We start from the raw sequence: 15560 nt of genomic DNA on the forward strand, positions 1-15560 counted from the left end.
ATGGCACAAGGTACAAGGAACTTGTTAGAAAAAAAGTTACTATAAACCAGATTTTTATAGTTTCTTATTTGTACACAATTTATTAGTCTTTGTTAATTCATGTTAGTTCATAGCGAAGTAACTTAACAGATACAAATTTTGATTTAAAAAAATTATTAGTAATGATATTAAGTTGTAGAAGTATTGTTTAATGTTAGTTCATGTTATGTAGATAACCAATGATAAATGGTAAAGTATAAAGTTCTTAGGGTGTATATTAGCACAATGAGATCTTTTTTTTAATGATGGAAAAAGTACTTTTTGTCCTTTTCCACTGATTTGGAGCAGGTCATTTGTTTATTAAAATGTCAAGGTTGAGGTGGTCCTTAATTCCAAACATTAGATCAATGCGACAGCGGTCACACAAATATTTACCAACAGAAGCCGGTGAACTGGGTCTGAGAAAATTCTGCAAAGAATTCTCTTTTTTCTTTACAAGTAGTGATGAAAATATAGTTTTTTTATGATTGTGGTGCACAGTATCTTCACTTAAAACTTCAGCATAAAATTTGCATCTCACTGTATAGTCCAAATTACATTTTATGTACTATTATCCATGTACAGCTTACAATACAGTGTGTGTTTGTTTTTGTGATTTATGAGGACACAAATTTGTATAATGACACGGGTATTACAACGTAAACATGAAATATAAGGACATTTCACATGTCCTCATATTTAAAATAGCTTTAGAAACAAATTAAACAATGTTTTATTAAAAATTATATCCTGTGATGGGTAGGTTTTGGGGTGGGGTAGTGTAGGGGTATAAAATGGACAGTATAAAAACCATTACGCCTATGGCATGTCCTCATTTAGATAGCAAAACAAACCTGTGTGTGTGTGTGTAATCAATGTGCCGCATTCAAAAATATCCTTTTATTGGTACAAAAGACATTTTTACATATATGTTTAAAATATAAATAGTATGTACAATATATATTGATTTTTTTTGTATATACACAATTACTTCATCATTAAACTTTCTTTATCTAGTCTATATCATCTGGAGAGAAGTTTCTAGTTCTAGTAAATCACGTACATGGAACAAAAAGCACAAGCTTTAGCTGATAAATACAGAGTACTTGGCCTTATTTCCGAGTTCTTGGACATTATTTCATTTCACCAGCATGGACTGGAAGTCTGATCTTTCTAATCTGAATCCTCACCACTGCATGAATTGTACGAGCTGTCGTAATACTCGGCCATGTAGGGGAATTTATCGATGTTTGGGTTCAGTTTGGGTACCCAGGCACGAGGTACCAGGAATGATGCCAGGTTGAACAAATCCACAAACACTTTGTAACGGTCACTGAAAGATGAGAGAATGAGGCATTATTGATTTATGGCATAATCTTAAAAATTTAAAAGCATTATCTTTTCAAGCACTTTTCTGAGGTTAAAGTGTTACTGTTTATCACTTTGTGAAAGTCCCATAAACGCATAAAAAATGCGAATAAAGGCCTTTTATCATCTTCAAACACTTGTAAACCTATGGAAGCTGGTTTCTACCACAGAGTAAAACAATTTAAAAGATGACTGCGACTTTTTATCTCACAATAGGGGTTATGCACAACAAACTTCCGTATCCTGTAAAACAGGTCGCATCGCTTCCGGTTTAGGTATTTTGTATGTGCTTCATTTAATATAGAGCCGTTTAATAAAGCCGACTTCAAAGGAGCAAGCAAAGATGAGCATAACTAATGTTCATCGCATATGCAGATTGATATCTAAAAGTTTTTTATTTTCCTTCTCCCCACTAACATTTAGATATTTAAATTGAATTAAACGGCAACAATAAAAATAACCAGCTAGGTTAGCTGATTACCATAAAAGTCCATAGATATCGCCGTCAGTACATACTGCCCTTAACACATTCTCCGACAAGGGGATCATGCGATGAGACCTGTTTTGCATTTTGTACGTGACGTCCAGCATAAAGCCTATTGCGAGTTTACATCGGACAATTCCGACTGCCCCCCGAGAGTTTATATCTCACAATTCTGACTTTATAACTCGTGATTGTGAGTTTATGTCTCATAAATCAGAGAAAAAAAGAAAGGCAAGATGTACATTCACAATTGCGAGTTATAAAGTCAGAACTGCGAGTTATAAAGTCAGAACTGTGAGTTACACAGTCAAAACTGTGAGTTATATAGTCAGAACTGCGAGTTATAAAGTCAGAACTGCGAATTATACAGTCAGAACTGCGAGTTATAAAGTCAGAACTGCGAATTATGAAGTCAGAACTGCGAGTTATAAAGTCAGAACTGCGAATTAGACAGTCAGAACTGCAAGTTTTAAAGTCAGAACTGCGAATTATGAAGTCAGAACTGTGAGTTATAAAGTCAGAACTGCGAGTTATAAAGTCAGAACTGCGAATTATGAAGTCAGAACTGCAAATTATAAAGTCAGAATTGCGAGTTATAAAGTCAGAATTGCGAATTATACAGTCAGAACTGCGAGTTATAAAGTCAGAACTGCGAATTAGACAGTCAGAACTGCAAGTTTTAAAGTCAGAACTGCGAATTATGAAGTCAGAACTGTGAGTTATAAAGTTAGAACTGCGAGTTATAAAGTCAGAACTGCAAATTATGAAGTCAGAACTGCAAATTATAAAGTCAGAATTGCGAGTTATAAAGTCAGAACTGCGGATCATGAAGTCAGAACTGCGAATTAAAAACTCAGAACTGCGTGTTATAAAGTCAGAACTGCGAGTTATAAAGTCAGAACTGCAATTATGAAGTCAGAACTGCGAATTATAAAGTCAGAACTGCGAATTATATAGTCAGAACTGTGAGTTATTAATTCGCAGTTCTGACTTATTAATTCGCAGTTCTGACTTATTAATTCGCAGTTATGACTTATTAATTCGCAGTTATGACTTTATAACTCGCAGTTCTGACTTTATAAGTCAGAACTGCGAATTATAAAGTCAGAACTGCAAGTTATAAAGTCAGAACTGTGAATTATGAAGTCAGAATTGCGAATTATGAAGTCAGAATTGCGAGTTATAAAGTCAGAATTGCGAATTATAAAGTCAGAACTGCGAATTATAAAGTCAGAACTGCGAATTATGAAGTCAGAACTGCGAGTTAAACAGTCAGAATTGCGAATTATACAGTCAGAACTGCGAGTTATAAAGTCAGAACTGCGAATTATACAGTCAGAACTGCAAGTTTTAAAGTCAGAACTGCGAATTATGAAGTCAGAACTGCGAGTTATAAAGTCAGAACTACGAATTATAAAATTAGAATTGCGAGTTATAAAGTCAGAACTGCGAATTATAAAGTCAGAACTGCGAATTATGAAGTCAGAACTGCGAGTTAAACAGTCAGAATTGCGAATTATACAGTCAGAACTGCGAGTTAAAAAGTCAGAACTGCGAATTATACAGTCAGAACTGCAAGTTTTAAAGTCAGAACTGCGAATTATGAAGTCAGAACTGTGAGTTATAAAGTCAGAACTGCGAGTTATAAAGTCAGAACTGCGAATTATGAAGTCAGAACTGCACATTATAAAGTCAGAATTGCGAGTTATAAAGTCAGAACTGCGAATCATGAAGTCAGAACTGCGAATTAAAAAGTCAGAACTGCGTGTTATAAAGTCAGAACTGCGAGTTATAAAGTCAGAACTGCAATTATGAAGTCAGAACTGCAAATTATAAAGTCAGAACTGCGAATTATATAGTCAGAACTGTGAGTTATTAATTCGCAGTTCTGACTTATTAATTCGCAGTTTTGACTTATTAATTCGCAGTTATGACTTTATAACTCGCAGTTCTGACTTTATAAGTCAGAACTGCGAATTATAAAGTCAGAACTGCAAGTTATAAAGTCAGAACTGTGAATTATGAAGTCAGAATTGCAAGTTATAAAGTCAGAACTGTGAATTATGAAGTCGGAATTGCGAATTATGAAGTCAGAATTGCGAGTTATAAAGTCAGAATTGCGAGTTATAAAGTCAGAACTGCGAGTTATAAAGTCAGAACTGCGAGTTATAAAGTAAGAACTACGAATTATAAAATTAGAATTGCGAGTTATAAAGTCAGAACTGCGAATTATAAAGTCAGAACTGCAATTATGAAGTCAGAACTGCGAATTATAAAGTCAGAACTGCGAATTATATAGTCAGAACTGTGAGTTATTAATTCGCAGTTCTGACTTATTAATTCGCAGTTCTGACTTATTAATTCGCAGTTATGACTTTATAACTCGCAGTTCTGACTTTATAAGTCAGAACTGCAAATTATAAAGTCAGAACTGCAAGTTATAAAGTCAGAACTGTGAATTATGAAGTCGGAATTGCGAATTATGAAGTCAGAATTGCGAGTTATAAAGTCAGAATTGCGAGTTATAAAGTCAGAACTGCGAGTTATAAAGTCAGAACTGCGAGTTATAAAGTCAGAACTGCGAGTTATAAAGTCAGAACTACGAATTATAAAATTAGAATTGCGAGTTATAAAGTCAGAACTGCGAATTATAAAGTCAGAACTGCGAATTATGAAGTCAGAACTGCAATTATGAAGTCAGAACTGCGAGTTATAAAGTCAGAACTGCGAGTTATAAAGTCAGAACTGCGAATAATAAAATCAGAACTGCGAGTTATAAAGTCAGAACTGCGATGTAAACTCACAATTGCGAGAAAAAGTGCCAGAATTGCGAGATATGAACTCGAAATTCTGTCTATTTCTCGCAATTGTGAGTTTATATCACCTAATTCTAACTTTATAACATGCAATTACGAGTTTCTGAGGGAAACAAAGGCAGAATTGAGAAATCGAGATGTAAACTTGCAATTGTGAAAAAAGACAGAATTGTGAGATAAAAAGTTACAATTATCTTTTAAATTGTTTTAATCCATGGTGGAAACAAGCTTCCATAGAAATAGGATTCAATGGAGTGCTCCGACTACTAAACTAGGGAGCTGATTGAGATGAACCCTATAAGAGCTATTGAGTAAATGAGCTGTAATCATGCCACCATAAGTAAGATGTCGTCCAAAACACAACAGGAAGCTTAGTATTTCAGATTGGCACAGAAAAAATAACACCTTTCTCCGGTAATTTGTGAGACACACACCTGACAGTGGAGCGCAGGTAATGGTATCCTGAAGATCCACCTGTCCCTGCCTTACTACCAATCATTCTGTGCACCATACACACATGGTTATCTGGAGAGAAAGGTTTGTGATGTTAATGTGGGATATGACTGTAGATTCCTGAAGAAGTGCGCAGAATCAGACTTACATCTCCACTTGGTCATAAGCGTGTCGATCTCCATCAGCGCAGTCAGGAGCTGGAAGGGCACCTGGAAGCGAGGCTCTTCCCTGGAAGGGGAACAATTAAGGATTAAGGTCGGTCTCCATTGTATAATGAACAAAAATAATATTCAAATGAATATAGTAGATATTACATGAAATGCATACCTGTAGAAATTGATCATTAGAGCTCCTTGAAGGGCCTTGTAAGAAAGTCGACGTTCACCTTTGGGGAAAAGATAAAATCGCAGCAGTGTTAATTTGATTTTTGTCATTTACTACCAAGGTAATATAACACAAAGTATAGCATTATATTACTGTAGCGGCTGGAACAATCAGACACAATTATTCATTATAATATATAATGTTGCCTGTGACAACCCCCCAAATGGATAGAACATGCAACGTTTATACAACATAAAAAAATGCGGAAGGCTCAGGTCATAGGAAAGACACATAAGGCCCATAAAAAAGGACTTATTTCCATTCATTCATAGGCAAACCTTCTATGAATGAACATGCATATGTCCAGGACATTGTGTGTATGATTATTACAGTCTTGAATAGGTTATTTTGTATTGTATAATCTCAATGATCATTTATGTTATATGTTGATACTTATGCAACAAGAATCTTTAATAGTTTCTCCATCAACACCCAATCCAGTTACATATGCAAAACAGCATGCTCAAAGACAAGGGGTCGTAAACTTTCCCTCCGAAAGTTTAATTTACTTTTGGCGCACCGACCCACTGGAGGTTTGACCTCCACAGAAGTTAAAAGTTTGACCTTCGTCCTTCTCCTTGCTGCTGTTCTTGTTAAAAGACTGGAGACATCCAGTCCGACCGTGGGACCTTTCCCCCGGTGCGCAACCAGAGGGGCCTCAGGTTACAACCATTGTAACTTCCTCAACCAAAACAGAATCAGACTAACACAGCAAGTGCATTGTTTCTTTGTTCAATGCAGAAGAAATTGATTACAACTTCAACACCAATCAAGGCTTTCTCCTGAGACGCTCATTCAATGGCTAAGGCATTGCAGGTATCGTACATTTAACTAAGTAAGCAGAGATTTAGTATAAGCTGTAGACCCTTGTTAACAAGGTGCTTTGAAATAAGAAACTGATGGTTCTGTTCAGATGGTAAAAGGAATCTATTCCATAGCTTCATTCCCCTGTTTCTGTTTCATTCACTTTCATTTTCCATTTTACCCATGTTTGTGTGATTGTGTGTGTGTGTGTGTGTGTGTGTTTGGATAAGTGATGTGTTCGTGATTTACATTTTGTGCATATTCAATTGCTAGTAAATCAACGTCACTTTAACGATGCGCTCATAGCTAGAGTTATTTTTCTGTGGCCACGAAGAGAGTTGATAGACGATCAATATTGAGTGTTCGCTGGATAGATGAATTGATTGCAGTATTAATTCAGCTACATCAAGTTAATTCAACTGATCCAAATGTTTATAGTTAATTATAACAAGTTATTCATATTTGTCCTTTGAGCTAATTTGCTGCATTACATTTTTTTTAAAGAAACTATAAAAACTTTAGTAGAAAGTGTCACCACAGTCTGTTTTGCCATTGTGGGCCGGTCCTCTAGCCTAGCAATCTAGACGCACCCTACCGGCAGCAAATCTAATTTGTCGTGAGTGTAGTCTAGCAACTCTCGGTAGACCTGCAAACTGGAAAACCCAAACTCTGGTCAGGCCAATCACATCGTGTATAGAGTCGGTGGGCGGGCTTAACATAATGACATCACGTCACGTCAGAGTTGCGGAGGTTCTGCGTGCTACTCGTAAGTCGGCTTTCGAATCGGCTTTGGCCACGACTCTGGAAGACTTGGAGTTAAGCTTTTCTTTGAGAAAAGAACAAAGAACGGCACTTAAGTCATTCTTAAGAAAGGAAGATGTGTTCGGAGTTTTGCTGACCGGATACGTCGAAAGTCTATCAACTAACGTTAGCTCGGCTTTACCTTCTTCTTTGCTCTGGTTGGTTGTGGCGCTCATGGCGCTATCCAATTGCGTGCAGAGGGAATTTGAAAGACAACCGTTTATCCCGCCCCTCGGATTGAGCCTTGTCAATGGTGAGTTTCCAGACCCAACATCTTGATGTGGGTCTGGCTTGTCAGGCTACCGGTCCTCACCTTTGCTTAAAAGATGTTCATGGCGTTTTGGGTCAAATAGGGCAGTGAAGACCTCCGTCTGTTTGTTTAGATCCTCTAGAAGCTCCTGCTTTACCTCAGAATCTTCCATGCTCTATCAGTCAAAGTCATAAGTTAACATTCATCTCAGTAACATAATTGTGAAAAAATAATAATAATTGTGATCGGATATAAGAGCAGAACGAACTTCCAGTTTGTGCTTCTCCATCTTGTGACCCTCTTCAATGTTGGCTTGCAGTTTCCCCCAGAAATTAAATCCATCTTTTTCAAGTCCAGGAGTCCTCTCCAGCCATTGCTACAAAACAAACAATAGCATATAACTGAAATGACGGAAAAACAATAGCGGCAAAATGTCTATTTATTTTGAACCTGAAGATGAGAGGTTTTACCTCCACCAGCTGAAGGAGAGAGGGTTCCTGCTCTGAACTCAGCAGGGTCTCACTCTCATGTTCGTGGAAGTTATCTCTGTAATGTCGTCGGTTGTAGGGGACTCTCAAATGATCCGCCACACCAATCTTACCCTCCAGAAGACGGAACTGAAGACTCTGGAACCCCGAGGCTGGGGACAGATACTCCCTACAACACGTACACAACATAGTCTGATTCATTCACAAATCATCTGCAGCAATTTCTCTCATGGACATTGACGTTCTAGGGTGGATGTATCAGCAAGATTTCTACTACTTTGTACAATTGAGGCCTGTTGTTCATGGTTGTTTGAGCTGAGCAAATCCGAGCTCTTGAAAAAACAAGTATTTTATGAGGCATGTGTTGACTGAGGCTGTTACCTGAAGTCAAAGAAGTCAAGGGCAGTCATGGTCTCCAGGACAGCAAACTGTTCCACCAGCAGTTTGAAAATCATGGTGACCCTGTGGATCCTGCTCACCACCTTCAGCATGTTTCTCTCATCCCGAACCTGTGGACAAAGCCCACATTTCTTCATTTTTAATTTCATCACAAGAAAATGCTTCTAAATAAAGTCATAATGCTTGAGGTAAAGTCAACTCTTATCACTTTGTTAGTTTAACTCACGTGGTTTTTAATGAACAGGTCCCGAACTGAATCAAGCTCCCACAATATTTGCTTAAACCACAACTCGTAAGCTAAAGGAGAAAGCAGGATAATACAGTCAGGATCTATAGAAATCAGTGGAAACCAGGCAGTTGACAAGACCCATTGAATTCTATAGTACTTTTTTCCTACTATGGAAATCAATGGGTGCCATCAACTGTCTGGTTACCAACATTCTTTAAAATATCTTATTTTGTGTTCAACAGAAGAAAGAATCATACAGGTTGAGGGTGAGTAAATCTCTTAAACTATCACTTTAAACAATATTTTTTTTGTTACATGAGAGCGAACAGTGCAAGTTTACATACAGTATGTTTCATACAGTATTTTTAATACATATGAATAGATTACCTTGGTGGGTAACGATGAAGAGATGCTCATCATGGATTTTGTTACCTTTCAGTTGACTCTGCAAAACTTGAGCGTTCAGCACCTTGTCAAGCTACCAGCAAACAGATTGACGTTATTACACCTTAATGCATTTCAGCCTTTCTTGCTATGCTAAATCACTTGCAGCAAAATAGACTAAAATGTTTGAAATGAATCATTCATATTTGGATAAGTACAGATGTCTATAAAGGTTAATGACTTGAAGTGAATTACCTGTAGGTATTCTCCATAGATGATTCCTCCTTTAGTGGCTTTGTTGATGCCCTTTTGGGATTCATCCTCTTCCTCTGCCTCACTGGGCTTACTGGTAAACAATCTAATTTTGAGATTAAAAAAAAAAAAAAAAACTTTTTTAATTTAGTTCAGTTAAAAAAATAAAAACATTGCATTTTATGTTGATTACACTGTATTTAATTAGATTTTTGACAGGAAATAAGAACATTTATTTAAAATCAAATTCTAAAACCATATAAAACTCACTGATGCTTTCTTTCAAAATACGGACATCCACTCATGTTTTTCCTCAAAATGTCCAACAAAAATTGACCTTATCAATGTTTACTAATGTTTATATCACAAGGTACTGTGTGTTTCATTGCAAAGTGAAGCATTTAAAGGTTTACAGTGTCCAATCAAATGCTGGATTGCCAAACCCTGCCTATGCAAGCAGATGCACAAGGTAGACATGTGAGCGTGTGTTTGTGTGTACAGTTCATAATGTGATTGTTTTGGATTTTTACACAAAAATCTTACCATTTACTAGTTAATTAAAACAAACCATAAAAATAGTCAGTTAGTTAGTTACAGCTAGTTCCCAAGGCAATATTTTGCATTTTCATTTAGTTTAATGTCATGTAGAATAGCTAAAATTAAAACTGAAATAATTTAGAAAAACTATACACACACACATACATATAAACTATAATAAAAAAGCGACTGTCAAAGCTGTTAAAATGCTATGTGCTTGTTGACATTTTAATTTGTTGTCCAGTACATTTGTACATTTTAATTAATGGGAGTCTTGAAAATGAGGATTATTTAAATGTTATGCATTTTGATAATGTGCTTGTAGCTTGGTCTAATGTTCAAAATGCACTTGAACTTGATGTTTAGATTTTTTTCACTTATGGTACTATACGTTTATGGACAGGTAAATATTTACAAGTACGTATTTTCTTACCCCCTTAAAATTGAACTGAAACAGCCAATGGCATCTCACGACGGTCAGGGGGCTTATCACGACAAGGTCATGTGGGTTAGCTGGGGGTGGGGGGGCTGTCAAAACACAAAACACATTTCATAACAAGTGCGACAAGCCAATGCGTCACAAGCACACTATCAAAATGATGGTCAGAAGTAACTGGAAACTAAATTACACTGTAAAATGGTCAAAGTACGACGAAAAGTGTGAAAAGTAAAAACCTTACTATACACGAATAACTGTAATAGATATAACATTACATTTAATGTAATTTTACAGTAAAATACTGTTTTCAATTTTTGGAAGTGAAAAAAGTTCACGTGTATAATTTACAATTAAAAAAACGTAAATTATAACTACAATCCCCAGAATTCCATGCGTGACACTTCACATTTGATGTGTTTTTGTTGAAATAACTATGGCTACATAAATGGCATATTACAGTAGGCAAAAAACAGTATGTGACAAAAGAAATATATCCGAATTCACAGAACTCATAAAAGAGTAGGCAAAAAGTACCCGGATGACCTACTACTTCTAGCGGGATGCTAAAGTGTGCATGCAATGGACACTTTACTATCCCATGAGGCTACAGGAGAGGATTCGTGAATGGCAATGAAACAACGTAACTGAAGCTGTAGTTCACATGATAGTGACAACATGGCGTATGTAGTACGTCCAGATTATATTCATACTACACACACTCATACTATATAGAACATGCTTTTTTAGCGGTCGTGGAGTAATTACTTATTGTAAATAAGTACCTACTCAAGAGAGTACGGCCTGTTACTATGTTGTTAAATTAGCCTAATGTTTATTGAATTGTTTTTAATGTCAAGTGTGTTACCATGATTGTGTTTAGTATTTGTGAATGACACTGTGCACTTAACGTGAGGAAAATCTGCTTGTGGTTACAAAACAGACATTAGTTCCCTAAAGTCGAAAGGGAATTCGCGTTGAGTCCAGCGTGACAGGTGCCTGAAATCACTATCAAAAAACGTCAATCCTATTGACCGGCAACAGCCTATGACGTCATCAGACTACCCCCTGATGCGATGGCCGAGTTGCGCCGGACCACGGATCTCGCTCTCCGGGCCACCAAACAAACAGCGTTCGATGGCGGCGATGGTGGCCACGGAGAGGCATCTGTGGTTAAACCTTACGGACATCGGGGGGAAGGAGAAGTCCTTTCTCCTTAATGCCCCGGTTTCGCCATCTGAACTTTTTGGCACCTCCGTCGAGGCAGTGGTGGGAAAGTTCAGAGAGGCGAAGACGCCCTCGGCGGCATTTAGAACATGCATTCCGCTGAGGTCCGGGACCGTGCACAGGCAGCGAACCAGCGTCGCCTCTCGAGTGCCCCCTCCGTGGAGGACTGGTGCGCAGAGGAGGCGGTACACCCACAACAAGAAGAGGAAGGAAGCCGGTGCTGGGAACCGGAACCAACGGAGGCAGCGCGATAGGACCCCGCCCCCTAGGGGGCACAGATGAGCGCTGCTTTTCCCTTCCTCTCGCCTCTTTCCCCGGGCACTTTACATCAGGCCGGTGGGCCTATGATGAGCAGAAATGTAAGATTCTGACGGCCCGCCTGGCTTGTTTGGTGAAAGCGCCCCCTCAGGATGGTGGTCGAACACTAGCTTGACGGCTGTTTTTTCAAGGTTTGAAGCACCGGAGGAGCGAGCGGTGAGTGCCCCTCAAGTAGGGTGAAACATTATTTTATTATGTTTTCCAGGACCCTCTTTCGCTCCCCTGAGAGGGTTTTGGGGATTATGGAACAACGCAGGGCCTGCAGCTCCCCGTGAGTAGCTAAGAACGATCTTGGAGGGTGGTACGGTCGGTGGGTTGTATATTTGCTGTATATTTTCACCCTTGCTCTATGTCTTCTGCTCCACCTTCTTTAGGGCTCAGGTTGAGCTGTACATTGCAACCTTCTGCATGACGGTTTGGTCGGATGCTCCCCTGAGGCCCGAGCATTGCCAATGGCCAATGACGTTGCATGGAAGGCTCTGTGCCTCTGGGATGGAGCCAGCCCCAGGTGCGGGCGTGTGAAGGCCAGCTTGGGCAGTCTGGGCAGCAGACTCCAGGACAGGTGGTAGGCATCAGCAAAGCCTCCATGCAAGACAATCTCGAGACGGCCCGTAAGTGTGCCCGGGAGGTTTTTTTCCATCGATGTCGGCTTCAGCAGAAACCTCGTCAACTAGTAGGCCCTCTTCGGCCTCCTTGGGGATGAGTCCCCAGGTCATAACTGGATGTCCAGTTCTTCGTCAGTAGCAGACAGCTACTGTCAGCCCGGGACGCATCAGCCAGCCTTCCTCTAGCCTGTCGGCAGGGTTCATAGAACCTGCAGGTCTCCTATTTGGAGGTAGGCCCTGCCAGGCCTCCCTGAGGGGTAGGCTCCTGTTTTTTGGGTCACCTTGGCTCAGGTGGTAGGCCCCACCAGGCCTCCCTGAGAGCCTGCAATGAGTAGCAGGCCGCGCCTAGGCTCCCCCGAGGGGGTATTTCTGAGGCGTCAGTCCCTCGACGGTTGGCACAAGCTGCTAGTAGGTGGTAGGCTTCACTGGGCCTCCCTGAGTGCCTGCTGTGGGGTAGCAGGCCACCTGGCCTCCTCTGTGGGGGCGTTCCCGAGCTTCACGCACTGGGTGGATAAAGACCTTATCCGGCCTCCCTGAGGGCGAGTTCCCGGTTCCCAGTCTCTGTGGCGGCAAGCGTGGGTTGCTAGCAGGTAGTAGGCCTCGTTAGGTCTCCCTGGAGGCTAGCACGTTCTGCTATCAGGTGGTAGGCACCGAGCCTCCTTGAGATCATTCCCCGGTCCCCATTTTTGGTAACAGATGGTAGCATGGGTGCTAACAGGTAGCAAGCTGCACGGGGCTTCCCTGGGGGATTCGCCATTGGGTAGTAGGCCTCACCTGGCCTCCCCTGAGGGCATGTTCCTGGTCTTCAGTCGCTGGGCGGGCCCAGTCACTGTGACAAGCTAGCACAAGGAAGGTTGTGTGGATAGCTATCGCGACCTACTGTCAGGTGGCAGGCCTAATCAAGCCTCCCTGGAGGGACGCCCAACGACTAGCAGGTGGTAGGCCTCAATAAGCCTCCCTGACGGAGCGAGTCCCTGTTTTCCCCAGCTACTTCGAGGGCTAGCTCGACTGCTATCAGGTAGTAGGCCTTGTTAGGACTCCTTGAGGCTAAGCTCCACTGCTTTTTGGATGCTCGAACAGTCAGCACAGGTGGAGGCCCCTTTTCCGGCCTCCCTGGGGAACGAGTTCCCTAGGCGGGAACACATAACTGGCTTTATGCTGACAGTTAGTGGTCACCTGCTATCAGGCTCCGGTTTCTAGCCGGTAGCACCTGAAGGCGGTGTTCATACCCTAGCATGACGAGACGACGCTGCTGCTATGCGGTCCCTACAGGACAGGGACTTGCATAGGTTGCCTACAGCATGGTTACCTACCAGGCAGGCTTTGGAGCTCCTCTCAAGTGAGTGTCTTTTGTGAGCTTACAGCCGCTTGGCACTGATCCGTCGGTTGTAGGCCCCTCTGGGCCTCCCAGCTAGGATCAGCCCGTAGGCCTGGTCAGCCTCCTAAGCACGTTTTTAAAATAAGTGCTCGGTAGATCCTAGGATTGAAACTCCCCTTGCTAGCAAGGGTTAGAAAGCACTTCGCTGAGCGCTGCTCTCCAGGATAACCCGTCTCTGAGGTCCGGCTGGAGGAGGACACTGCCATTTTGCAGTACTTCAGCTGGATGTCTCTTCAGAGGCGAGTACCAGAGGCTCTGTTTTCAACATACAGGGTCGGCCGAACCTATGTGTCTCACATAGAGGTCACTAGGTCAGGCCTCCCTGGTGGCATTCGGTGGCACTCCTTTCGGCATGGCGGCATTGGTATATCGTTCCCCGTAGCGTCAGCTGACGCAGCGCGAGTTCCCTTTCGAAAGGGAACGTCTCTGGTTTCGTATGTAACCTATGTTCCCTGAGAACAGGGAACGAGATGCTGCGTCGCTTTGCCATGCCTCAGGGCTTGCCTGCCAAACAGTCCCTTCAGACGATTAGATGCTGTCATGTTGGCAAGGCGCCCTTATATACTTCCTGGTCGCACTTTGATGCATCATAGGCTGTCGCCGGTCAATAGGATTGACGTTTTTTGATAGTGATTTCAGGCACCTGTCACGCTGGAGGCGTTCCCCGTAGCGTCAGCTGACGCAGCGCAAGTTCCCTGTTCTCAGGGAACATAGGTTACATACGTAACCAGAGACGTTTTGGTTGGTATTAACATTGTATCAGTTTAGGAAAAACTGCAAATTTAAGTTAAATCTGTCAACCTAAAATGTTGCTACCGTATTTTTTATTTTTTTTTTACAGGAAATTTCTGGTTTTACCAATTTCACTGATTTTATTTTTACAGAAGCACATTTAGTAACTTTGACAGTTGCTTAAAGGCCTTTTTTTATCCATAATCAAACCTTCCAAGTCACTTTATCTTATTGAGAGCAGTCCTTCTGGGATTGTAACAAGATTGGCCGTTACATAAGAGCTGATTTTTGCATATATTCTTGTGGAACCATCAGCCACAGAAGATCACTTGGAGCCCAACCAAAAGGCCTAAAAACTAAACAAATCGATATCTCAGAGACAGAGCTTGAGGTCAAAGGGTGTCGTAATTTTAATGGGGCTGAAGTTCAGTTAATGTGCAAAACTCTGTGCAAACACAAGTAAAAACAAATTGCTCTAAGGCACACAAGCAGTGATGACATGGGGAATAGTTCACATAAGTTGGTGCTCAAACAAATCAACCTTGACACTGCTCGAGTCACGATGTTCTCGTCTTTTGAACCCTGACATGGAGTAAAAGATTCTACGAAGTCTTACACATAGGATGAATCGGCCAATCACAACGCAACCTTTGGGACCCAGCAGTCAGCAGATGAAGCCATATCCTACTATGTAACAATATATTGGGTCACACTTTAGATTAGGGTCCAATTCTCACTATTAACTAACCATTAACTACAAACATTTTCTCAATAACCTCCTAATTACTGCTTATTAATTAGTAAGGTAGTTGTTAAGTTTAGGTAGGGTAGAATGGGGGGAAACGCCCCCCACTGTTTTTCCCAAAATAACCACTAGATAAAATCAAGATACGTTTTTTTGTTGTTGCTATGGACTATGACCAGAGTGATGTAGAAGTTTTCACCACGAAGATTACACTAGTGACATACCTGAGAGAAAATGGATTTCACATTAAGTGACATAATTTTTAACAGAAAGAAAAAAATGTGTTTTAAAGCTTGTTGTTTTGCAGAACATAACAGTTTTATATTATAGGAGAAGAGCAAGGCCTGTAGTTAGGGAGTACTTGTTATTTTAGGAAAATATTATTATATTTTCAGAATTACATAATTTATTTTTCAAACCTAGTCTGTGGGGTAAAACGCCTCCGCTTGGGA

The 15560-nt window shown here is 40.7% G+C and overlaps 1 protein-coding gene across 1 annotated transcript; it reads right to left on the bottom strand.

Annotated features, from left to right (window-relative positions):
• Nucleotides 1-304: 304 nt before the first annotated feature.
• tdo2b (tryptophan 2,3-dioxygenase b) lies at nt 305-9629 on the bottom strand. Its single transcript, XM_079844381.1, has 12 exons — nt 9401-9629; nt 9134-9236; nt 8882-8972; nt 8492-8562; nt 8248-8375; nt 7849-8035; nt 7647-7754; nt 7442-7553; nt 5467-5524; nt 5288-5367; nt 5121-5211; nt 305-1351 (listed from the first exon to the last, which is right to left on the bottom strand). The coding sequence occupies exons 1-12, from the start codon at nt 9433-9435 to the stop codon at nt 1192-1194; spliced, it is 1224 nt and encodes a 407-aa protein (XP_079700507.1). The 5' UTR covers nt 9436-9629; the 3' UTR covers nt 305-1191.
• Nucleotides 9630-15560: the final 5931 nt, after the last annotated feature.

Source organism: Gobio gobio (genome assembly GCF_949357685.1).
Source record: "Gobio gobio genome assembly, chromosome: 19".
In the NCBI taxonomy this organism is placed as follows: Eukaryota; Metazoa; Chordata; class Actinopteri; order Cypriniformes; family Gobionidae; genus Gobio; species Gobio gobio.